The sequence below is a fragment of the Arachis stenosperma genome, chromosome 5 (assembly GCF_014773155.1).
Source record: "Arachis stenosperma cultivar V10309 chromosome 5, arast.V10309.gnm1.PFL2, whole genome shotgun sequence".
In the NCBI taxonomy this organism is placed as follows: Eukaryota; Viridiplantae; Streptophyta; class Magnoliopsida; order Fabales; family Fabaceae; genus Arachis; species Arachis stenosperma.
Genome location: NC_080381.1, coordinates 4,924,466 through 4,950,033, shown reverse-complemented (window position 1 = coordinate 4,950,033; position 25,568 = coordinate 4,924,466). Strand labels below are relative to the sequence as shown.

The following is a 25,568-nucleotide window of genomic DNA, read 5'->3' as shown; positions in this document are numbered from 1 at the left end:
GCAGCAGAAAATCAGCTACAGAGGCAGTGGACAGTAACTCCACCTGTACAGGTCCGGAATATAATCAGAACAGAAATAGGATTCACTAATCTTCAAAACAATCAATGCAATCAAACTCAATACAATCGAATTTCAGTTTCAACCAACCTTCAACGAGGTCAAAGCGACGAAGGATTACCGGGGCGGGTGGAAGCGAAAACCTGGAACAGCTATGCATTTCAAGGGGAACGGCGGCTTTAGCCCACGACTTCGCATAGGCCGAAGAATGACTCCAGCAGGAACACTATCAACATAAGGAATATGCTCAGTGGAGGGGACGATGCCAGATTTATGTCTGGGCAGAATCTCGCTTGGCATAGGGAATGCAGCGGACACATCACGGCTGTGAGATCAGCAACTACAGGAAGATTTCAAGGGCACCACCGGGAGCTTCAACGAGGGATGGACTCCGTGCCGGTTGACCACGGAATGCCCACAGTGAACGAGATGCGAACTGGAACTGGTGACTCCGACCAGGAGGAACCATTACAGGATCAGCGCCATGCATGAAGTTTTTGAGCTCAGCACGGAGGTCCGATGATAATGGCGGAGCAAAGACGCCTCAATCTCGAGGAAGAAGATGTCTCTGCAGGTTAGGGTCGGGAATTGGGGCTGGAGAGCTGGACGAGTTCGAGTTATGGGTTCTGGGCCTGGGCGGGTTCGGGTTCTGGGTTTAGGGCCGGATTAGTCTTCTGGCCCATGGCCAAGTCCAAAAAAAAAAGGTAAAATTCTATCTACAAGAGAGCACATTTCCTCTCTACAGGAGAGTATCACTGCAGGGTTACTCCAATTTGGGAGTTGCTTCAATTTCAACCAAAACATAAACAGTTACATTAAATACCATACAATCTTAACCTTCTGTTACCTCCACCTCACAACCCAACACCTTTGATCACACCTTCACTTCTCTCTTCAAACTAGTTTACCACGCTAGCCAATTAACCAAGAATCACATACATCTACCAGTAGCAGTGCACCAAAAGAAGATACACAAGATGCCACAAAACATGCCAAACTTTGGAAGAGAGTCGATAGAAGAAAAAACAGTCACTATCAAGCCAAACAGCGAAAAGGAACATAAAGTAGACAGCATCAATTTAGTAGGACAAATCATATCAAACAAAGAAATCCCATTTAGAAGCAGCAAAAATGCCATTATGGGAATCTAAGAAAACCTAGAAGGAGTTTCCATCTCTGAAGTGAGACGTAACAAAGTTTTGATAAGCTTCAAGGATATGTGGAGAGGTCTGCAGACATTGAAAGGGGGACCATGGAGTATAAAAGGTCATCTCCTAAATCTCCAACTATGGTCACAACATGAATCAATATCGGAGGTCAGCCACCAATATATGGAGTTTTGGGTTCAGATACATAGGCTACCCTTGGAGAACATGAATAGTGAAACAGACAGAATTATTGGAGACATGATGGGGATTGTTATTGATGTGGAAGATCCAATGAGGAACCATGTACTCATAAGAACTTTTCTAAGGGTAAGTGTAGCCGTGGATATTCTCAAGCCTTTAGCCAGAGGCTTCTATATGGCAAGGGAAAACCTCCCCAGTATCTGGGTTCATTTTAAATATGAGTGCCTTTAAGATTGTTATTGCATGAACTGTGGGGTTATAAGGCACAGCAAAAAAGAATGCAATAAAGAGATGGTCATGGTGGCGTGGAATCCAGACGTACCCAGATATACCAATGGGCTAGGGGTAGACCAAGCCAAATCTTTGAATAGGGGAGAGAGAAGAAGATGGAAGCAGAGCAAATCACAAGAAGGGGATGAAGAGACGGAGGCGCGTGACATCCAGGACAACTATGAGAGAGTGGAGGAACTACAGGATTCTGCAGCCAGCAGAGTAGGTAGAAGTCTAGAAGAAGGAAGGAAGGAAAAAGAAAAGAAAGTAGCATCAGAAAATCAGGAGCAGTTAGGGCAAATGGATCTCAGAGCTGCAGAGCAGGTAGGAGAAATCCCTCTTAATCAGCTGAGGATGGCAGAAAATCAAGGAAATTACAATAGAAGAGCCGAGAAGATACTAAAGAAAATTATGACAGACTTAAATGAGATTAGGGCCATAAGAGGAAGAAATACTAATGGGTCAGGCCCAATAAAAGAAGGAATAGAATCTGGGTACTAGATCAGAAAACAACAGGGAGAACAGAAAAGCATTAACCAAGAAGGAGGAAGCCCAAACAATTTGAAAATAACAACTTAAAAAAATAATAATTTATAATTTATAAATATAAATCTAAAAATTTCTAGTGACGACACCTAAGCAAATAAACTCCCAGACTCAACGTATGAGCGCCATGTCAGCATATGAGCTCCCCATTTGTATACTATAAAGATAAAGATAAAGATAAAGATAAAGATGAGCCAATAACCATCGTTGAAGTAGTTCTACTTCTGAAAGTGGATAACCGTCCCTTTATCTTTGGGTTGTTGAGATCTCTCTTCTAGAAGTGGGAGAGAGATTTACGAAGGCAGTTACTTAAATAAGTGTTAAGTGTTTGCTCACGTTGACCCGACTTCTTTGAGGAGGTCGGATAAGCGGTAGAGGCCAATCTTATAGATTGGACCTTTTAGCTTAATTTGGGCATGGCTTATCATTTGGGTCATGATATGAACAATTATAATCGATATGCTACACCAAAATAAAATCTTAACTTTTTAACAAAATAAAAGACCAAAATTTATTAATATGAATAGTGTTTTAGAAAATTATTTAATTTTTTAATTTGTTTGTGAGCAAAATAGAAATTAAGTTATTTCAAATTAAATGACTTATATAACAATGATATCATTTATTGTTATAAATATTAAATTAAATAAGTGATAATTACTTTTGATTTAAAATTAAATGAGAATAAAATTAGATACTATCTTTATTTTAGTTGTAGATAATATTTTATTTGGACTTTAAAGTTTAATTAATGTTATTTTTAAATATAAATAATAACTTCAGAGTTTTAGTCCTTAACACATTAAAATTATTTTCGTATCTCTTTTTTTATTAAAGGAACTACAATTCAACCCTATTAAAAAATGAAAAAGGATTTGATTGAGAAAAATAAAATAAAAAATCAAATTCTTCTAATAATGCTTATAAATTTAGGTACGTTTTTATATTTAAATATTTTTTTAATAATTTAACATCAATAATCTTAAAATTTAAAGAATTTTAAGAATTTCTAATAAAGGGTATCAGAACAACCTATGTTTAAATAATTGAGAATATTTGATTTTAGTATTTATTTTACTGAATCGAAATACGTATATATTGATTATATGCGTTTAGCTTGCAAATTTTAAATTGCATAAAGGTTGTTTGGGTTATATATGTTATTATCCACATATTCATAGGTGAGGAATTTCTGTAAAAAGATGAGAAGATCCCACAAAAAATGTCTATTGCGTGCCACACTTTTAATTTTGTATTAAGACATCAAGTTATATTAGTGGATTATATTGTATCACAATTTTATGTATATGTATATAGATTTAAGAGTAATATATATATATAAAAAAATATTGTGTAGGTCCATATATTTAGGGGAAGAATATATATATATGATTGTTATACATGTTATATTGAGTAACGTTATTATTTTATATTACATACATGAGCATCTTCGGTTCTTTCTTTTGTTACATAAAAAAAAAAATTAATAACAATTTGTATGATATTATACCATATATTTTATAAAGTTTCATTTTAAAATAAATCGATTGAATATAATACTATCAAAGTATTTTCTTTTGTAAAAACTGATTTATTTTAGAACATTAAGAATACAACGATATATAATTAATGTAAATATTAGTCAGTTCAAAAAAAATTTATATTTGACAGAATTATATATATCAATGATATTTATATATTCGAATAACTAGTTAAAAATAAATTAATATTTATTATTTATGCTAACAATAATCGACCAAAAAAATATTATTATTTGACCAAATAATAAATAATAAATTTACCATTATTCCCATGTAACAGTCTGAAGAGAGCATTTTATGCTATGTTAACACACTGAAGTGCTAGGCTTATACTGTAGTATAACCTCAAATAAAGTATATAAAGGTAGCAACATAATAATTCATAGTTGTAAAAATGGACGCATCATCCCTCTTTTTAAATAAATCCTTACAAATGCACTATTAAAAAAATTATTTTGAGTGACAATTTATTTTATTTTTAAAGATAATAAAATTAAATACTAATATATCTACAAATAATTAGACATTAATCTTCTCATATTTTGTCGCTAAAAAGTTTTAGCGACAATAATACAAGTGTTGGTAAAAAAAAATTAACGGTCAGATAAAATAAATAATTAAACCTAAAGGTATTTCATATGAATTTATTATTTCCTACAGAATTTTGGTAATTTGGTCATTGTTGTTGTTGTTGCTAAGAAGACACGGAGGAGAGTCAGAGAAGTGAAGGAGTATGTTTAATTTGAGTGTCACATGAGCCATTGTTTGGTCACTTACCTTGTTCCAAATTAAATATATCTTCTTATTAATCCATGAATCCAAAAAGTAAAGTTGGTACTTCACATATATCTTCATTATTTCTTTAATTTAAAAGCAAAGCAATTATGTCCCCCGCTGAATGTGACATATTTTAATTACTAATAGTTGAGATTAGATTCAACCAAAAAACATATATGAAATGGAGTATAAATTACTTTATGCCAATTTCAGTATGAGCATCATGTAATAATAAGGTGCATATTGGTAAATAGAAACAATGATAAATTCTTTCTAGAAGAAATTCAGTTAGACAGAAGTTTACCATAAAGGTTAATTACTATATTAACCTTTTTAATACTAGTCGTATTTCACATAAGTCTTGGCTTTGTTGTTGCTATACCAACATTTAATTACTATATTAACCTTTTTCTCAAGTATTTTTTTTTTCTTAGGTAAGTAAGGCATTTTAACCTTAGATATTATAGAAGCTCCCAATGATAGACCCCACAATTTTTTGTCTCCTCATCCCTTCTCTTTCGTAATATGAGAAGTTAAGTCGACTTGATTTGGCCGTAGTGCTTCTACTTGCAGAAAATGGCAAAATTCACGAGTTGTAAGACATTTTGTCATTACCGTTTGTGAAGAGCTAATTCCTCCAAAAATATATATGTGATCCAAATTATGGAATGTTTAATTATTATTCCAAGATCTAAGTTTTCCAGGATGTCTTAATTTATATATATTGAATGATGTTCACATCACAAACATATAAAATTGTCCCCCTCAATCGACAAATAAGGATACAATAATAAAGTTAGAGGCATAACAATTTATGGTAGGGTTTGGATCTTGAATAAGAAAGAAAAGGCCAAGCAAAAATTTAAGAATTCTTTTATTTAAGTTTCTCAGGATATAATATGAACTTTTAATATTTTAATAAATATATAAAAAATTTAATGTTTGGAATGTGAAGGTCAGTTCCAGTTAAATGTTTTCGTTACAAAAGGCCAATTTGAAAAAATAGCTTAATTAAATTACTTTTAAAAATAGTTTAAATAATAAATAATTATATTAAAAGTAATTTATAAATAAATTATTTTGTATTTGAATTTTTTGTTTTAAAAGTGTTTACTTCATAGAAATGTGATAAAAAATAGTAATAATATTATGAGAGAAATTTTTTTTTATTTTTTTATAAGTTTTTAAATAATTTTTTAAAAATTACAATTTAATTTTAAAAATTATATCAAATATTAATACTACTATCTTTTATAAATCAAATATTCAAAAAATTATTTTTAAAATTTTTTAAATGGGTCCGTATTACAGTGTCCAGTTCCTTATTAAGATCTCAAGATACAACTTATTAAGACACATGATCTAAGTATAAATAATTGAGGTTCCGATGGCTTCTCCACGGAGCTTCCTTTTCAATTGAATCCGGTGTTTTGGATGAGAGCGAGCCATGGCGAATCACAGATAATAACCAAGTTGTGGTAGGCCACAGTTTTGTTGCGCCTAAATTTGACAACGATGGCTAACTCAGATGCCACTGGCTATGGTACCAGCGGTGTTAAATGCAATCAATAATAATAGCTATTATTATTTTTAATTATAATAGGTAGAGAGCCAAATAAGTGGTGAGTCAGCAAAATTGCCCATAGAATTGGATAAGCCTTTCTCACACAAAAAAGTCCAAACACAAGATTACCACGGCTATGCCAATGGTATGAGGTGGTGGTGGACCCCACTCACAACCCCATTCCTTTTTTCTCTCTCCTCTCTTTTATAAGAACCCTAATCCCCATTTCATTCCTCGCATTCCATTTCCAATTCAAACCAACTCAACAATCAAACATGATTTCATCTGCGTCCTTTCCTTCGTCTCTCCCCGCCGCTAACTTTATCGGAGGATCCGTTGCTCCGCCGCCTTCTCGCGTCAGATCCCGCCCGATTGTCTCCTTCGCCACCGCTACAGCCACCGCAGAAGCACGCTCTACCTGGACGGACCAAAAGAGGCCTTCGTTTCTGAACCCCGACGCCATCATCCCTTCCTGCAGTTCTCTCTATGAGGTTCTTGGTATTCACGCCGGTGCCTCCAGCCAGGAGATCAAGGCGGCGTACCGGCGACTCGCCAGAGTCTGCCACCCGGACGTGGCGGCGATCGATCGGAAAAGCTCCTCGGCGGACGAGTTTATGAGGATTCACGATGCTTACTGTACTCTATCGGATCCTGACAAGCGCGCCACTTACGATCGGAGCCTATTCGGGATGCGGCAACGGCCGTTGTCGACGGCGTCCGTATTTTCTGGCTACACCAGCCGGAACTGGGAAACGGACCAGTGCTGGTAGTGAGTCGACTCGGCCGAGTCACGAAAACAAGAGAGAAGGCGGAGTTATTGAAACGCCTTGCCCTTGCCCTTGATCATAGTTATTAGTTAGTTATTACGTATTATACTACTATTTGTACATGTACGCGTAGATGTAGAGGCAACTTGCTAATTTACAGAACTAGATTCTGCTGAGTTTTGTCCCACGATTAAAAAAAAAAAAAAGGGGGTCACGAGTACTTACAGTATTCCCTTTCTTTGGGGTAAAAATGAAAAATCGAGAAAAAAACAAAATTGACATGTCTTCTTTTTCATGACTATTCTACTATTTTCAACTTATTGTGTTATATTTCCTTTGATTTTTACTGAAAAATAACAGACTAAATTAAAATTAGTTCGAGGTTGATTGCTACTAATCAGCTAAGCATAGGATAAATTGAACTCTCAGGTTGTGAAATCTGTGGATGATGCATGGGAGAGTTATCCAAAGGTAGAAAACAAGGCAATTTGGGTTTCTTGAAAATAACTTGTTAGATAGAAATGCCACTCCGGATGATTGGGACCTTGAAATTAAAGTCAACACTCAACACCATGTGGGTGGGGTAACGAAATTCTAGAAGCTCAAGGTTTCTAGAAGATAGAGATTAAGGCATACGTTATACGAGTACTCTACGACGGTGAGGTTCTACTGTCCGTTGAATTGATACACACACAGAGGGAAGCTACTTGATTACTTCAACGCTCCGTATGAAGCAACGAAGCATGACATGGACGGTGACGTGCTTCCGATGGGAACTTGAAAACCTAATAATTTTGGTTTATCTCCACAATTGGTGATATCCAAACAATCATTTAGAATATTCAATATACTATAAATTTGAGAATTTTTTTCAAACTCTTCAATTTTTAATAGATATCAATTTAGTTTATAGTATTTATGTTATAAATAATGGTACTTATTGTAAACTTTTTATAAAATATTTCAAAAGTCTTCGGGGCATAAAAAAGTGCATTTTATTCTATTAATAGTAATACTTATCCTTTGGTGATTTTCATTAATTATTTTTCTTCATATAACTCTAAATAGATATTCTTATGCATATAGGATATGTGAAGTGTAGGATATAATAAAAATTGCTTACTTTTTAAGGGACAGAGAGAGACACAAAAAGGTAATAAATAGTAAATAATTAATCTCGCTTAATTAGATAAGTAATTTTCTGTCAGCAAACATCGTGGTGGTCGGTGCTCCGCCCAGATACTCGCCGGCAGTTTGAACCTACCTAGGGGAACATAACACATGCAAACCTGGTAATTCTGCTATGATAATATTAATAAGGTGAATGTTATGGTGCTTTTGATATTGTGTCTAACTTACTAAAAAGACAAATAGATAATATTTAATAAATTTTAAATATTTTATTTTTTGTTTTAAACATTTTATTTTTTATTTTTAAAAGAAAGTTAGGCAATTTAGACACCATAGTAAAAGACACCATAGAATTCACTTACTAATAATTGATGAATATGTATAAAGCAATTTCACTTTCTTCATAGGGACGGAGATGTAAACAAATTTGGGCACCGGCACGGTAGCACTTGCTAGGAATGATTCAATTTGAAGAATTTGAATGATTAATTAATTTAATCGGTTTGCTTGAAACTTTAATTGGAGTAAATGGGATTTGTGTGGGGTGGAGGGGAAACCTGATTGGGATTGTTGTTATGGAATGTGTCAACAGCCTTTTCATTGTTCTTTATTTCTTAATTAATCTTCTTCCTCATACCATTCTACAATTTGGACAAAATAAGGCGAAGAAAAAGGATGTGAAAACCAATTGAATAATATTAACTAAAGAAAAGAGAAAGCTCCTTTTTCCCTACTCGTGGATGTTATTTAATTTAATTTTCAGCAACTTTGAAAAGAATAATAATCAATCAATTTGATAAAAATATCGGGTTGTACTGTTGTTTACCATTATGCCTTGCACTGCAATTGTTCTAGAAGCTAAGATATGATCATGATGCCTATGTAGACTAATATAGCTATCTTCCAAAACCTTATTATTCATCAACTATACAAAAATATATATAAATATATATATACACAATCACAGATGAGAGAGAAGAAAACAACCTTCTAGATACTTAGAAACCAACGGACGACTGGGGAAGGCGTTATATAATCTTCATAAAAATAAAATAATTGCTCTCACTCGAAATCGACATAGGAAAATCGCTGATTCACAAATCACAACAAAGAAGGAAAAATAGTAAGTTATTACTTACTTGTAACGATAAATTTTTTTCCATGTTCATTTCTTTTAACTTTTAGCGGCCATGGCTGTTATTAATTTATTCATATATACGATTATGTTATTTGTTTGTTATTAATATAAAATATATATTAAAATATAAATATATATTTAATGATAATTAATGACTAAAAAAATAAGGGTTGAATTTTAATTCATTTTTTTAGCGTTACTTTTTGTCTTTTAAGATAGTTTTAGGATATTCTTTTTGTCTCGTAACTAGTCAAAAGACGTTTTTTTGTCTCGTAATCAGTCAGGAGATATTTTTCAATGTTGTTTTCTATGCAACAGAAACAAAAATGGAGTAGAAGAAAGAGAGAGAAACACACTAAGAAGTATCTTAGTTCAGCTGCTAAGTGCAATACAGCCTACATCCAGTCTTTATCACAACAATGATAAAATTTTACTATAATCATGCAGATTATAGATACCAATTCTCCCTATGGACTATCCTTTCTATCCGGGACAAGTCCAGAATCTATCTCTAATCCTAAACTTGACTTGGTCACTTATCAAGCTTTCAACTGCTAATTGTTAACCCAACTTGTAAGGGAATTCCCACAAAATCATGATACACAACACATAGATGTATAAAGGACCTCTAGGACACCTATGACTTTTTCTTTAATTTTGTACATTCTGTCTTTTTTCACTCATTTGCTTTTTCTTATAAACTTCACTGTTTGTCTTTTTCACCATGAGGCTCAAGACAGACAAAATTTAAAGAAAATACAAAATAGAAAACATTGAAGGAGAAGAATTTCTGTTAGCTTGGGTAGCTATGAAAACTCTGTGCTTACTCTCCTTGTCTCAACTCTTGGCCGTTCACCCTTATTATAGAAGGGGAAGCTTCCAAGGTTGAAACGGTTCAACCGAGCCAACTTCTTCTTCTTCAATCACCAAAATCGGTTCGAACAGAGAGAAGAGAGAGGAACCGAAAGCAAAAACCAACATACAATTGCCTCTCTCTCATCCATTCTCATCAAGTTTCAATCTGAGCCTTCCATCTTGACTTGGTCCCCAAAAAAAATTTCTGACCCTTAATGAACACTTGATCCTTGACAGCTCTATCCGCTCCACTTCTGCTTCCTCTTCCATGTAGCTACAGTAGCTACCTTCTGTGATGGATGAACAAAATTAGAGATGAGCCATACCACAAGGATCTTCTTCTCTAACCGAATTGGATTGCTACCATTTTTAGGTATGGAGATCTTGAGACTTCTTCACCACATCTTGTCATTAATGGTAAAAATCTCAGCCATGCCAATTATAGATCTTCTTTTTGTAAGGGCCATTATCACTTTGGCTGCTTACTTCTTCTAGCTTATGTTCTTTCTTCCTATGATAGTTTATTCTTTCTTCTATCATTTTTTTGATGGATGTGACCGAAAACTAGAGAGAGAAGAAAGAGAAGAGAAAAAAACTTTTACTGGAAGTAAAAAAGGAAATTAAAATGAGTTAATTATCCACTTCCTTTTTCCCACTTTTTCTTTTCTGTTACCAATTCAATAAAGACAAGTTAATTAAATTTGAATTCCATTCAAAGAGAAGAGAGGGTAACCGAAAAAAGCATACATCAATTTTTTTTTCTTCTTCTAATTTGCAGACCAAGCCTCTGTTGGTCATGTACTAGGATTAATTGAACTTGCTCAATAAATTCTGTCTCAACTAACGTAATAATTCAGTCACATATGATATAATATTTTTGTACAAAAGTGAATATTATCATCACATTAGATTTTGTTTAATTTTTGGTCCAATCACAAAATCTACATACAATAAAATTGTTAATCAACTAATTTATCATTACAATACAATTAAGTTAATAATTTTATATTTTATTTTATTTTTAATTAATATTTGATCATCATAATAATTTAAAATTTTTTAAACTCAATACTATTAAAAAAATTAAATTATATATTTATATTTAAATATATTAATAATTAATTTTAATAATTAAATTTAATATATAAATAATATTTTTGTTATTCATGAGGAGGTAATAGTCACCATTATTAGAACCAAAATTGAACACGATTATTACTTTGACTGGGTGTAGTATTTCATATTGACGTGGCAGAACAAAATTCTACAACCCTAATTTATTTTTCCACATCAGAGTGGAAAATAATAATTCTGATTTTGACGTTAGCTGCTGTAACGGATCCAGCTTCGACTTGTTGAGGTTCTAGAATATATACACAGAAAAAATTCATAACAGGTTCGAGAATAAAGGTTCGTTATGCTAATTCAATAAATGTTGAATGAATATTAGAGAATTTTTAACGTTAGTTTTAATTTTAATTTTATTTTATGATATATAAATATTTGTAGAGTTATATATTATAAATAATAAATTAAAATTAAAAATAATTTTTATTTTTTTAATATTTAATTTTAGTTCAATTAAAATTTTATATTATTTTTAATTATTTTATTTATATAATTATACTAGTACTAAAATTTTGTAAATTTTTTATTAAGATAATATTATGTTTTTAAGGTAAAATTAATTTTATTTTATAAATTAATTTCGATGTAGATTTTAATTTTAAATTAATTTATCTTTTGAGAATATTAGATAGACATAAGTGAAAGACAGAAAAAAAATTAGAAAAACTATACATAAAATGATCAAATAAAATTTACATGTAAACCATCTATATATAGAAATGATATATAATAGAATTTAATAATGTCGTTTAATCTATGTAGCCGATCTTATTTAATAGGACAAAATTTTGTTGTTGTTATATTTTTTGAAAATATCAAAATTAATACTCTAAAAATACTCTATTTGAAATGTTCTATTGGATTAGAATAAACTATTATTTATATGCATGATTCTATAAAATATTTGTATAATTCAGTGCCAGTAATAAATGTTAAAGCCTTAAAGGTGGTTTTTGCTAACATAAAACTGATTTTTAGGATGAAAAATAAACTAAGACATGGAAACATGGAATAAAACATGCAGCTTCAGCATTTCAAGTATTTCTAGTGTTTTTGGTACATTGGTATCTTATCTTATAGCTTTGGTGTCTGAATTTGGTTGCTGTTGGAGTTTGGGTTGATTTTTGTGTTTGATGTCGTAAACAAATCCCAGTTTCATATATATATATATATATATTGAAAGGTATGACATCATAATTGTGTTTCTTTATTTAATTTCTCCATTCGGTCGGTGCTAAGCTGCAAATAAATGGTTGAAGACGTGCATTCAAATAGAAATTGATTTGATTGCAAGGTTGATCTGCTTAATTAATTTACTTGTATAGTGAGTAAGATCCCACTTTGGCATTCGTTATTAACAAAATAAATACATCACAAACCAAACCAATGATATTAAGCCATGCATCCCATCTAGCAGATGGTCCTCATGAATTATGCTGCTATTAAATAATGGCCCATCACTCATTCAATGTACAGCACCTAAATCATACATACATATACATACAGTACGTTGCTCAGTTTTTTTGTTTGTATTTAAAAAACCCCTGACAATCACACAAATTGAGAGAATACGTTATAACTCTGGTCGGACTTTTAATAATTAATAATAATGATAAGACTAATAAGTCGGTGTTTTGGCAGGAAAGTTTAATTTACTATAGAGAGAAACATAGAAAAATGTCATTGATGAATTTTAAAAATAAAATGAGTGAATATAATATGTTTATCCATATAGATTTTCGCTTTATTTTAAAACACAAAGTAAATGAGTTTGTAAGAACAACTGGATTGTCATAATCTCTTGATCCATTAAGCAATAAGGTAGTATGAAGTATAAACTATGAAATCGAAAATCACTTTTCATTTCTACTGACATAGGAGAACACTCTCTCAACTCACAACTTCGTGGACACACATTACCTAATTTAGTGTCTTTTTTTTCTCATGCCTAACTTGAACTTAGAGTCCTGCCTAAAAGTAAAAGTGTATGGGTTGCTATTATGTCACAAGAATGACCGAAAATTGGGAAGATAGGAGATGGTGACAATCTCGAGTGTGTTTGGATTAGAGTTGGTTAAATTGGAGTTTGAATAAAAGTAACTTTGTAAAATTGATTTTGGATAGAGGTGAGTTTGTGCCAACATGATTTATGTTTGGCAATTTTATACTAAAATTAATTTTGATAAAATGAAATTATTTGAATAATATTAATTAAAATCAATTTTAGATATATAATTAGTTAATTACTAAAAAAATATAATATTAAATTATAATGTTATTTTTTAGTATATTTAATTCTTTTTTATACTTAAAAAGTATATTTTTTATATAATATTTTTTATAAAATTTTATTTTAGTTTGTTATAATTTTTCTAATAAAAATTAATATTTATTTATTAAATTGAAAATAACATATAAAATAATATATTTTAGTATTTTTTATGAATACTCTCAATAATCTTATTTTGTTTACTGTTTTGGATTCTAATTTTTTACTAATTATATTTTTATTATTATTTATAATTAATTTTTTATTTAATTTATCATTTTCAATAGGAACAATAATATATATTATAACAAATTAGAATAATAAACAATGACAAGAATTATAATAAAAAAATTTACAATGTCAAACAAAAAAAATTCTATAATTCTATTAGTACTTTTAGTATTATTTTGGACTGTAAAATTTTATTACTTATGATTCCATTGTTATGTATGATTAATTTTTTATTTACTTTATCATTTTTAATAAAATCAATAATTCATATTATAATAGAATTAAAATAACAAATTTAATAAAAAAACTAAAATATAACAAAAAAATACTAAAAATTGAAGAAAAAAATTTAAAATATTTGAAATCACTTAAAATAAATATGAAAATTCTTTTGAAAAAAAGCAATAATGATCATCAAAAGTGAATTCACGTTGAAGTGAACACAGAAGTAACAATGTTTTGCTTACAGTAAACGCGCTTTTAAGTTTTTGCGTTCCGAAGAAAAAGATTGTCAAATATAAAAAAGCAGCATTCAAAAAACTTCAACGCATTTTTATCCTTTTAAACGAATTTGCCAAACACACCTTTCTTGGATTCTCGAATCCCTTTCTCTTGCACACCTCCACTAACTGTTCTCTCTCTTCTACTTGTATCACCAGTTGGGTTGGCCCACCAATTTTTTTGTTTTAAGAAATAAAATTTTCATTAATAAGATGTTGACTTTTTAATTACTATTGTTTTTCATTTTAAACAAGAAATAACAATCAAAATAGAACATATTTCCAGATTTATCACAAAAAATTGAAATGAGGGGTTGGTAAAGGTGACTTTGAAAAGGGAGAAGGAGAGTTAGGGTGAATAGTGGTGACTTGGGAAGATGAATAAGGAAAATTGAAATTTTAACATTTATGCTTTTGTTTTTTGGTTGACAACCTTTTTTTGTCAGGACAACTGTTCCGTTTTTTTGGGCTCTGTCCAAAAAGCATATCCAAACCCGAACCGAACCCGTCCCTCCCAAACCCATTTCCAAACCCTCTCGCAGCAGCTTTTAGTTTGGATTTTGACGGATTTTTTACTTTAAGGGAGCTGAAATTTTTAATCTAATCTTCCTCTTTTTTGCTAGGTTAGGCAGGCTGATTGCACCCCTAGACACGGTAATGTGTTTCTTGGACAAAACTTTTTTTGTCTGATTTCTTTGACAGACCTTGGTTTTGGTCTTATTTCTTCTGTCCTCCAAGGAACGTAGTTTTTTTTTGGTTTAGTCCAAGGAACGTAGTTGAAATCCCAATTTCTAAAGATTTGGGCCTTTTTCCGGGCCGGACATGCCCAAAAACAGATTTGGGCCCTCAGTGGAATAAAACAGAAATAGTGTTAGATAAAATTATTATGAAAAAAATTTATATAATTAAATTTAAAATCTTAAAATATTGATCAAAACTGCTTTTATTTAAATAATATATAAAAAATAAAATTAAAATTAGTACGTCCAAAGATATTGAGTATTTTAAATTTACAAAAAAATAAAAAATTGGTAAAAGAACTAATTTACTGCACAACATTTATTATTTCAGGGACTAAAATGAGTCATTTAATGCAGATCAATTTAGTGCATCTACATTAATGACATAGTGTATGACATATAGCATAATCTGATACGTGAACAAATAGTATTGTGACACATAACACGACCATCTATGTTAACATGATACGTGTCACTAATTGACCCATTATCATACCATTACATGTGGCCAAACTATAAAGTAACACATATCTTTAATGGTTTACGTCATCAAGTCACATTACACACGCCGTTAATAGAAAATTGACTAGAGACTAACATAGTGCATTTTTGCTTATAATCTTAGTTATATAATTGGTGCAATTAGAATCTTAAAGATAATTAATTTTAGTGCAGGATGCCAATTTTAAAGATTACTTTATGACTCTTCTCTCTCTTCCTCTCTTTCTCCAAATATTTTTTTAATATTTTTTATTTATATCTTAATTTCATATATATTATAATTATGAAGAATATTTCTTAAGTTTATAAGTTTATAATAATAAGAAAAATTAGATAATTATATTAAATAATTAAAATAATTTTACTGAACAAAATCAAATAATATTATACAAATAAATGATTTCATACTATTTTATTAATTTTAATATTTATAAAACAAAATAAATTTTTAACTAAATTATAAAATAGATAAAGTAATTTCACACGATTTATTAGATAAATAATATATATAAATGTTTATTAAAATAAATCTAATTTTTTAATTTTATATATTACTGTTGTCAAAATGTGTTGCACAATAGAATAAGTAGTATTATAAAATTAAATAAAAAAATCTTGTTATATTTTAAATTAATCATTTTATATTTTGTTATTAAACTTCAATATTTAAAAAAATGATTTGAACAAAAATATCTATATATTTAAATTTTAAACAATATTATGTGAATTATAAATTTTTAATTTTTTTATAATTTATTACAATCCTGTAATTATGAATTTATAATAATTACAAATTTAAAAATTAATAGATTTAATTTAAATATAAATACTTTTATATACTTAATTAATTATATATTTGACTCTCTTAAAACTTTTTTGTTTCAAGACCCACGACTGTTCATAAGCCTATGCCATTACAACACCACATCCATAAATGCATTGGATTCGGGGGGGGGGAGGGGGGAACACACGCACCTTTCGGGGGGGGGAGAGGGGGGAACACAGGCACCTTTCTCTTTATCATGCTTCTCTTTCACTGCTTAGCTTAATAATATAACACATTGTTTTTGGATCACATGTATAATTATAGTATATACTATATAGTTTATGTGTCTTTACACCCAAATCTGACCTCTTTCCTCACTTTCCAATCACCAGTTTATTATGTAAAGCCAAACAAAATTAAATAATACAACCTATCTTCTACTGTATATGCATATATACTTATTAACTCCAATGTTTATAAACATGTCCTCCTTAGCAATTAAATAATAATAAGAAGGGACTAGGGTTAGTTACGTTGTTATTCTATGCACCACATATTGATGCCTTTTTTTTATAAGTAAAATAAGTGAACCCCGTTATATTGTTTTTATTGTCAAATTATCAAAGTAAGACCCCTTACACGAGATGAATTATTGAGGGTGAATTTAGCTTGCATTATATACTTTGGACGGTAATGATAAGTGCTCCTCTCTACCTTTTTCTTTCCACCACCAGAAACAGCAAGAGAGGCAGCTGATGCTTTATGTTCACTTTTTCTCTTGTGGGGTTCAAGTTTATAACTTATTAAAAAATTTCTAATTCACATTAAAAATTAACTATTAAATAATTAATTATCATATATTTATGTATATTTATATATGTGTTATTTAATATATTTTTAATGAATTTATTGGATCCACTAAAATAATAAAATTAATAAAATAATAAAGTAAAAAGTTAATTATCATTAATTTCGTAGTTTCTATAAATATATATCCTATTATTTTAATTTAAAAGTAATTAATTTTTTATTTTACTGTTTTATTAATTTTTTATTTTAAAAAATATTAATTTATTTTTAATATATATTTTATAAGAATATCTGATTACACGTAATATAATAGTAATCTATTTTTGTAATCGCTTCAGTGAAACGTCATATTCTAAGTTTGTTCTTGTGGAGCAATGTGTGTATTGATATATAATGAGCACTATATCCACTAAAAAATAAACTCAAATGGAATTAATAATAATTAATGGTTAGGTCTCTAGAGACGCTTAAAAGAGAATTTATAGATGGGACATATTGCATGGCATGGAGTTGAGAGTTTGGAGGGATAGTCCAGACGAGGGTGCTTCCGCGAAGTTCGTACAAATTAAAGTGGTAGGGGCAAGGGACAAAAGGGTACAAAGTACAAACTCAGTACAACACTATGTCTGCTTTTGTGCCTTGTCTCTTCGGTATCACACAAATTATATTCAATTATGTGAAGCCAAAAGTGATATCAATTATCAAATTATCAATCTCTGCTTTTATATGCACTATATATGCTCAAATAAATGGGACAAATTATGAAACATTTGTGCTCACACGTGGTGCCTTCATATCCCTAATTATGCCTTATATGTGACTAGAATACTAGATAGATATTATTATTGCACATCTAAAGTTAATTATGATTAATCTTGTCCACAGAATTGAAGGAAATTATTAACAAATTAGAGGACCCCCCCCCCCCCCCCCCCCCCCAAAAAAAAAAAAAAAAAAAAAGAATTGTCCTCTTTTGCCCGTAAGGAAATAAAGTTAGTAGCTTGGTTTTAATGGCATGCGACATCATCATTCGTCAGTTGTGTATAAATATTGTGTCTTGTTTGAAACCAATTTCAAAATTCCGTACAGTGATAAGGTGCTGAACGAAGCTATGTAAATGTTGGGAGCGATATATGAGATACGAAATTTCACAATAAAATAACAATAGGGGATCGGAAGAAAAGGTAAATAAATTGTGATTCTAATTAAGATCTAGAAATAGAAAGAAAATTTTCAGCTAAATTTTGTTGCCAGCTTTACAAATAAAGTTTTGGTCCCATTAAGAATTGAGGTGTAATACTAGCCAACAAAGTACTTTAACACATGTAATAAAAGGCTAAAGCAGGCACTGTATTTTATGGACCCAACTAGGTAACCATTTTTATTTCGGCCAACTAACAAGCAAAATAATTGATAATACATCTAATCAAGTTTTGCTTTACTTATACGAAGAAGTACAGATAAACAATTTTTAACTAGTTAATTTTAAATAATTATAATTAATAATTATTAATTTTATATTTAAAAAAATAAAATTTAAATAACTATTAATTAATAATAATTTAAAAATAGAGTATAATTTTAAAATATTTATTGATTTTTGTTGATTAGACTTCTATTAATTAAGAATAATACTCCAAATAGGTCCCCAAGAAATTTACCATCAGACAGTTTTGTCCTCCACAAAATTTAACTAAGATTTCGACCCTGAGATTCTCAGATATTCCCCAGATACATCCCTAAAACCGTTTGATCCGGTTAAAATGGTGACGTGTCAAGTTAACTATGACATGTCACCTTTAGGACATTTTGGTCCCCATCCACGTTGGACAAAATGACGTCGTATTGGAACCAGGGGCAAAACGACGTCGTTTTGGGAAGACAAATTCGTCCCCACTTAGACAGAGAATGTAAACGGCGCCATTTTCATGTGGGGGATCTATTTGTCTTATAATAGTATCTTAGGGGACCTATTTGACCTATAATTCGTGATGTTAAAAGAAGTTATATTTACTTCAACGCAAACCTTAAAAACACATTGACATTGGTCTGTTTATTTATCAAAATGGTAACATAAACCTGAGAACCCAAACATGTTAACCACACAAATATTTGGCTTCAATAGCAACAGAAACCAAATCAAGTCAATAGTCAACACAAACTAAACGAAACCATTCTAAACAACAAAACGTCTTCTTCCTCCAACATAACAAAAGGTGGTAACATAACTAAAACAACAACTTTCACGCTAATTCTTAGAAGCATCATTTCTTGAAAGACTGATTCAACCCTCGTGTTGAAATGAATTTGAACAACTTAGATACTGTGCCACTAGTTGCAGCTGATATTGTCTCAGCACTAACACTCCCCGAATTCTTGGCCATAATTATTGTCTCCTTTGAATGTGTAAAAGAAAGTTGAGCTTGGAATAAACAGTATTGTTGTCACACAAAATTTTAACAATACTGTTTATTCCAAACTCAGCTTTCTTTTAGACGTCCAAAGGAGACAGTAATTAGGGCCAAGAATTCGGGGAGTGTTAGTGCTGAGACAATATTAGCTGTAACCAGTGGCACAGTATCTAAGTTGTTTAAATTCATTCCAACACAAGGGTTGAACCAATCTTTTAAAAATGATGCTTCTAAGAATTAGCGTGAAAGTTGTTGTCTTAGTTATGTTACCACCTTTTGTTATGTTGGAGGAAGAAGACGTTATGTTGTTTAGAATAGTTTCGTTTAGTTTGTGTTGAAGAAAATAAACCTTCTATTGACTTGATTTGGTTTGTGTTGCTATTGAAGTCAAATATTTGTGTGGTTAACATGTTTGGGTTCTCATATTTATGTTACCATTTTGATAAACAAACAGACCAATGTCAATGTGTTTTTAAGGTTTGCATTGAAGTAAATATAACTTTTTTTAACATCACGAATTATAGGTCAAATAGGTCCCCTAAGATACTATTATAAGACAAATAGGTCCTCCACATGAAAACGACGCCGTTTGCATTCTTTGTCTAAGTGGGCACAAATTTGTTCTCCCCAAAAGGACGTCGTTTTGTCCTTGGTTCCAATACGACGTCGTTTTGTCCAGCGTAGATGGGGACCAAAATGTCCTAAAGGTGACATATCACATTTAACCTGACACGTCACCATTTTAACCGGATCAAATGATTTTGGAGACGTATCTAAGGGATATCTGAGAACCTCAGAATCGAAATCTTAGTTAAATTTTGTGAGAAACAAAACTGTCTAATAATAAATTTTTTGAAAACCTATTTGGAGTATTATTTATTAATTAATTATCTACCGAGATTCCCTTGATATATATTCAATTTTTCACTATATGTACATAGTACATACGCTAACCCATCAGTTAGAGGAGAGATTCCATGTAATAATTGTTGTACTGAATAATAATAAGATTTAAGTTTGATAGATGAGGGGCTTATGTATCTCTTTAGGGATGAGGGGCTACTTCTTATTTCGTGTCTTGAAATTTCTTCTTATTTTCATTTTTATTTTTTGTGACAAGAAAATATTTTTCCCTATTCCTATTTTACCACCAGAAAACATAGTTCTACGAGGTCTCGACTCTTAGAGATTATTCATTTCAATAAAAGACATTAATTTTATTATAATTAAAATAAAATAAATTCAAGATTTTTTAATTATGTGATATAATAAAAATAAGAAACGTGAAATATTTAAATCTTTTTCTTTTCAATCCCGTTACGTTACCAAAAACATTTCTGCCAACATCTGCCAACTCTTGTTTATGATTGTGTTTAACGGAAGTGTCTTTATGGATGTGTCTAATAAAAATGTCTTTTTTTTATGGCTGTGTCTAATAGAAATGTCTTTATATATGTATTTTCTGGATGTGTCTCCTTGTACATGTGTTTAAAATATAATAATTAATTATTATTGGTAATAAATTGACAGATAATATATTGGTAACCTATACTTTTTCTTTTTTTTTTAACTTTGGTTTAATATATATATATATATATATATATATATATATTTTTGAAATAGTCTTTTAATTGGGAAGAAAAAAGATATACTAAAAACTTGTTTAATTTCAAAGTTCAAAAAATACTACTACATATTAAAAGATACTAGAAAGAAAGATTGCTAACAAGATTAGCACATATCCCAAATACGATCCCCACAAACTCTTTACAAATTATTATCATGTGATATATATTTCACTACTACTGTTGTAGCCAGCTTGCACCATCTATGCTTCTTAATTCTATTTCTGACCTCTCATTAAACTAAATTATACAAACCAGACTTATACAATATATTAATATGATAGTAATTAAATAATCATAAGCCTATTGAACCATTCTCAAGAGGTTATTTATAACTTATAATCTTATATAAGTCATGTTTTGAGCCACCAACTCCAAGTGCGACAGCCTGTGTGCTATTCTGATGTCATTGTGACATTCTCTAATTTGCCGCTTCTTTCACTACATTATGATCAATTTTTTGCATGTTCTCAATGTTTTAATTAATTTGCAAGAAGTACCTTCCAAATAAATTACTGCTTAATATTTCTTATTGTCCGATCCGAGCTTATTAACTACCAAAGTTTAGTTATAACTTTAGCCTTTAGGGATACGCCTCTGCTCACATTACATTACATGTTCCCCATTTATTATTAACCTTATTAATTTTATTTTTTTTATTTTTACTATTTTTTTAAGTAACGAATCCAACACAATAAAACAAAAAATTGAGTGTGATAGCCAATGTCAAATTATGGTAGAATTTGAGTGTGAAATTGGTATATGTAATACTTTTAACTATAGTGAAAATTCTTCCATTGTTGTGGAGGAGACTGTACCTAGGTTGTATAGTATAAGACAATCGAACCAGGATATATGTTGGTGTTAGCTTTTCTCTTCTCTATTGTGTTCTGTTTTTTGATATTCATGAGATAAAAATAAATTGTCTCATAAATTTTCGCTGTTGAGTACAAACAAAATTAGAATTAAAAATTTTAATTTAAAAGAGTTATAACAACAACTAAAAAAAAAGCATAGATTCAACCCTTATTTTCTAAGCTTACCACAACCTTCACAAACTATGCAAACAATTCAATTCTCGTGACCTTTTAATAAGTCTCTTGGAGATATTGTTCACCATGCCTTTGTGAGTAAATAATTGAATATTTAATTATTGCTAATAAGTACTAGTTGGATTAAGTATATTGTTATCAGAAGAATTCATTATATACATTATAATATTGAAATAAAAACCGTAAATTACCTAAGCACACACGGTTGAAAAGTTCAAATTAATAATAGATCAAAAGTGGTCAAATGCATTTCCATTTCCACTTTAGATTTTCCTAGGCTAATGAACAAAGAAATAAACCACGTCGTGATTAAGATAATAGAAAAGAGTTATGACAATTGGGGATTGTTGATAAAGTTTATTACATAGTGACCAAATCATACTTGACTCGGTGTAATTCACTAATTCAGACCACCGTGAAAATGTTGACTTCAGTGAAAGAGATCCTTGATCAATGTATAATAAATACCAAAAAATAATGTGGCCACACTATGATATATCTCTTTATTATGACCTTGTTGTTACTGAAGTGTTCCTTATCAAATACCAAACAAAAATTTACCGAATTTTGTAACAAGAAAATTTCAAATTTTTGGATGGTTAAATTGCATTGTCGTAAGAGAGTAAAAAAAGGTTGCAATAGAACTATATGTAACATAACTAAGCAAGTGAAACTAAGTCACTTTCAAGATTTTATTTTTTCCACTACATATCTTCACCTAACTAGGATTTCCTAAAGATATTATTCAGCTAAAGCAAGCATCCTCTCGAGGGTGATTTTCATGTAGGCCCTTGAATTAAACCAAACTTACCGCTTCAGCTATCTAAAAATGGCAAATCGAAATATGTGATAGTGACAACAAAAACACTAAAGCAGAGCATGTGAACATCAAGAATCCCGAAATGAACTCCAATCATAAAAAAAGAGAAAATAAGAAAAGTGCATTCTTGTACCCCATGTGGGTGTGTGTTGATTTTGGTAGAAGGCAAGAGAAAAAAGATAATTGGAAGGTGATGAATCCTTTGGTGGGGTAGGTTAAATAATTAATTATTAAAAAAATAAGGTGGTTATTGCAGTTAAGAGGAGGTTTTTAAAGAGAGAGATAGTGTAATAACTAATGACATTGAAGAGAGAAAGAAACCGTGTTTGACCTTGTAAAAAACACAATCACCCAATCTCATTCTTTCATTGCCATCAACACAGACTCTTCCACGCAAAACAGAGGACAAAGTTGAATTCAAAAGCAGAGACTTGTTCATATTCCATCAAGAACCTCACTATCACTATCACATATTCAAATTCTCTTTAAAACCAAATCCCATTTGCTCACATCGCACACAAATACCAAAAACCGTTCATGGCGGATATAGTAAAACATATTCTTTCCAAGCCGATTCAGCTGGCGGACCAGGTCACCAAGGCCGCCGACGAGGCAAGTTCCTTCAAGCAGGAATGCTCCGAGCTCAAGTCCAAGACGGACAAGCTGGCAGCGCTGCTCCGTCAGGCGGCGCGTGCCAGCTCCGATCTATACGAGCGACCCACGCGCCGGATCGTGGAGGAAGCCGAGCACGCGCTCGACAGGGCTCTTTCTCTTGTCCTCAAGTGCCGCTCCAACGGTCTTGTAAAGCGCGTCTTCACCATCATCCCTGGCGGCGCGTTCAGGAAAACCGCCGTCCTTCTTGAAAACTCCGTTGGAGACGTCTCCTGGCTCCTCCGCGTCATCTCCGGCGCCGACGGCGACGACGAGTACCTCGGGCTCCCTCCGATCGCCGCGAACGAGCCCATCCTCTGCCTCATATGGGAACAGATCGCAATCCTCTGCACAGCTTCCCCGGAGGAGCGGTCCGACGCGGCAGCATCTCTGTCGTCGTTAGCCACCGGCAACCAGCGATACGGAAGATTGATCATCGAGGAAGGAGGAGTGAGTCCGTTGTTGAAGCTCTTAAAGGAAGGAAAAGCCGAGGGGCAGGAGAACGCGGCACGCGCCATAGGGCTGTTGGCGCGTGATGCAGAGAGCGTGGAGCATATGGTACATTGTGGCGCGTGTTCTGTATTCGCTCAAGTGCTTAAAGAAGGTGCTATGAAGGTTCAAAGCGTGGTGGCTTGGGCTGTGTCTGAAATGAGCGCTCATTACCCCAAATGCCAGGACATGTTCTTGCAACATAACATCATAAGATTACTTGTTGCTCACCTTGCCTTTGAAACTGTTCAAGAACACAGTAAGTACTCCATTGTTAGCCTCAAACCAACTTCGATTCATGCTGTTGTTTTGGCCACTCATCATGATCATCATAATCAATCTAGAAATCAGCTTCATAGGGTTGTTACTACTACCATGGCTATGCATGCTGCTAATCAGAAATTGGAGAATCATCATCATTCATATTCCGGGATTAACATGAAGGGGAGGGATCTTGAAGATCCTCAGACCAAGGCCAAGATGAAGGAGATGGCGGCCAGGGCGCTCTGGCATTTGGCCAAGGGAAACTCTGCCATTTGTCGCAACATCACGGAATCTAGAGCGTTGCTTTGTTTTGCTGTTTTGCTCCAGAGGGGTCCTGAGGCTGTGCAGTACAACTCTGCCATGGCCGTGATGGAGATCGCGGCCGTGGCAGAGAAAGATCCTGAATTGAGGAGGTCTGCATTCAAGCCAAACTCCCCTGCCTGCAAGGCTGTGGTGGATGAAGTTCTTAAGATCATCGAGAAAGGGGATTCGGATCTCTTGATTCCTTGCATTAAGGTTGTTGGGAGTCTGGCAAGGACTTTCCGGGCCACCGAGACAAGGATGATCAGTCCCTTGGTCAAACTGCTTGATGAAACAGAGGCAGAGGTGACAAGAGAGACATTGATTGCGCTGACCAAATTCGCCTGCTCGGAGAATTACCTCCACCTGGATCACTCTAAGGCCATCATAGGCGCAGGAGGGGCCAAACACCTCATTCAGCTTGTGTATTTCGGAGACCAGATGCTTCAGATTCCGGCCTTGCTTCTGCTCTCTTACATTGCATTGCACGTCCCTGACAGCCAAGACCTTGCACAGGCCCAGGTTCTGGGAGTTCTTGAATGGGCATCAAAGCAATCTTCTATGGCCTTAGATCAAACCCTTGAGGAATTGTTGCACGAATCCAAGAGTAGGTTGGAGCTCTATCAGTCTAGAGGAGGCTTAATGCCTTTCCATAACCATAAGTTGCATCAATAACTAATACACTCCCTGACTCCCTCATTCTAATTTGTAAAGATTGTTTTCACTTGTTAATTATTCAGTGAAGATTATGTGTAGTTGTATTCATGTGAAGTTAATAATTGAAAATCATTAGATGATGATTTAGACAAACTTATCAAATTATCTAATGATTCTTAAATATCAAACTTCACGTGAAGATAAGTACACATGAGCTTTCACCTCATTATTTGTTACATTGAGAGTGAGACCTGAACTCGCTCTTCAAGTCTTCAACACAAGCTAGTTGAAAAGTGATTGCTGCCTTTTTGAACAATGAACATACATATACATATGTTCCTTGTTCAAGTTGACCTGGG

The 25,568-nt window shown here is 32.1% G+C and overlaps 2 protein-coding genes across 2 annotated transcripts; both read left to right on the top strand.

Annotated features, from left to right (window-relative positions):
- Positions 1–6,323: 6,323 nt before the first annotated feature.
- LOC130982515 (chaperone protein dnaJ 11, chloroplastic-like) lies at positions 6,324–7,166 on the top strand. Its single transcript, XM_057906553.1, has one exon. It carries the CDS (start codon positions 6,380–6,382, stop codon positions 6,872–6,874), a length of 495 nt encoding a protein of 164 aa, XP_057762536.1. The 5' UTR covers positions 6,324–6,379; the 3' UTR covers positions 6,875–7,166.
- A 15,994-nt stretch (positions 7,167–23,160) lies between these two features.
- On the top strand, positions 23,161–25,565 carry LOC130981922 (uncharacterized). Its single transcript, XM_057905686.1, has one exon. The coding sequence runs from the start codon at positions 23,386–23,388 to the stop codon at positions 25,225–25,227; it is 1,842 nt and encodes a 613-aa protein (XP_057761669.1). The 5' UTR covers positions 23,161–23,385; the 3' UTR covers positions 25,228–25,565.
- The last annotated feature ends 3 nt before the right edge of the window (positions 25,566–25,568 follow it).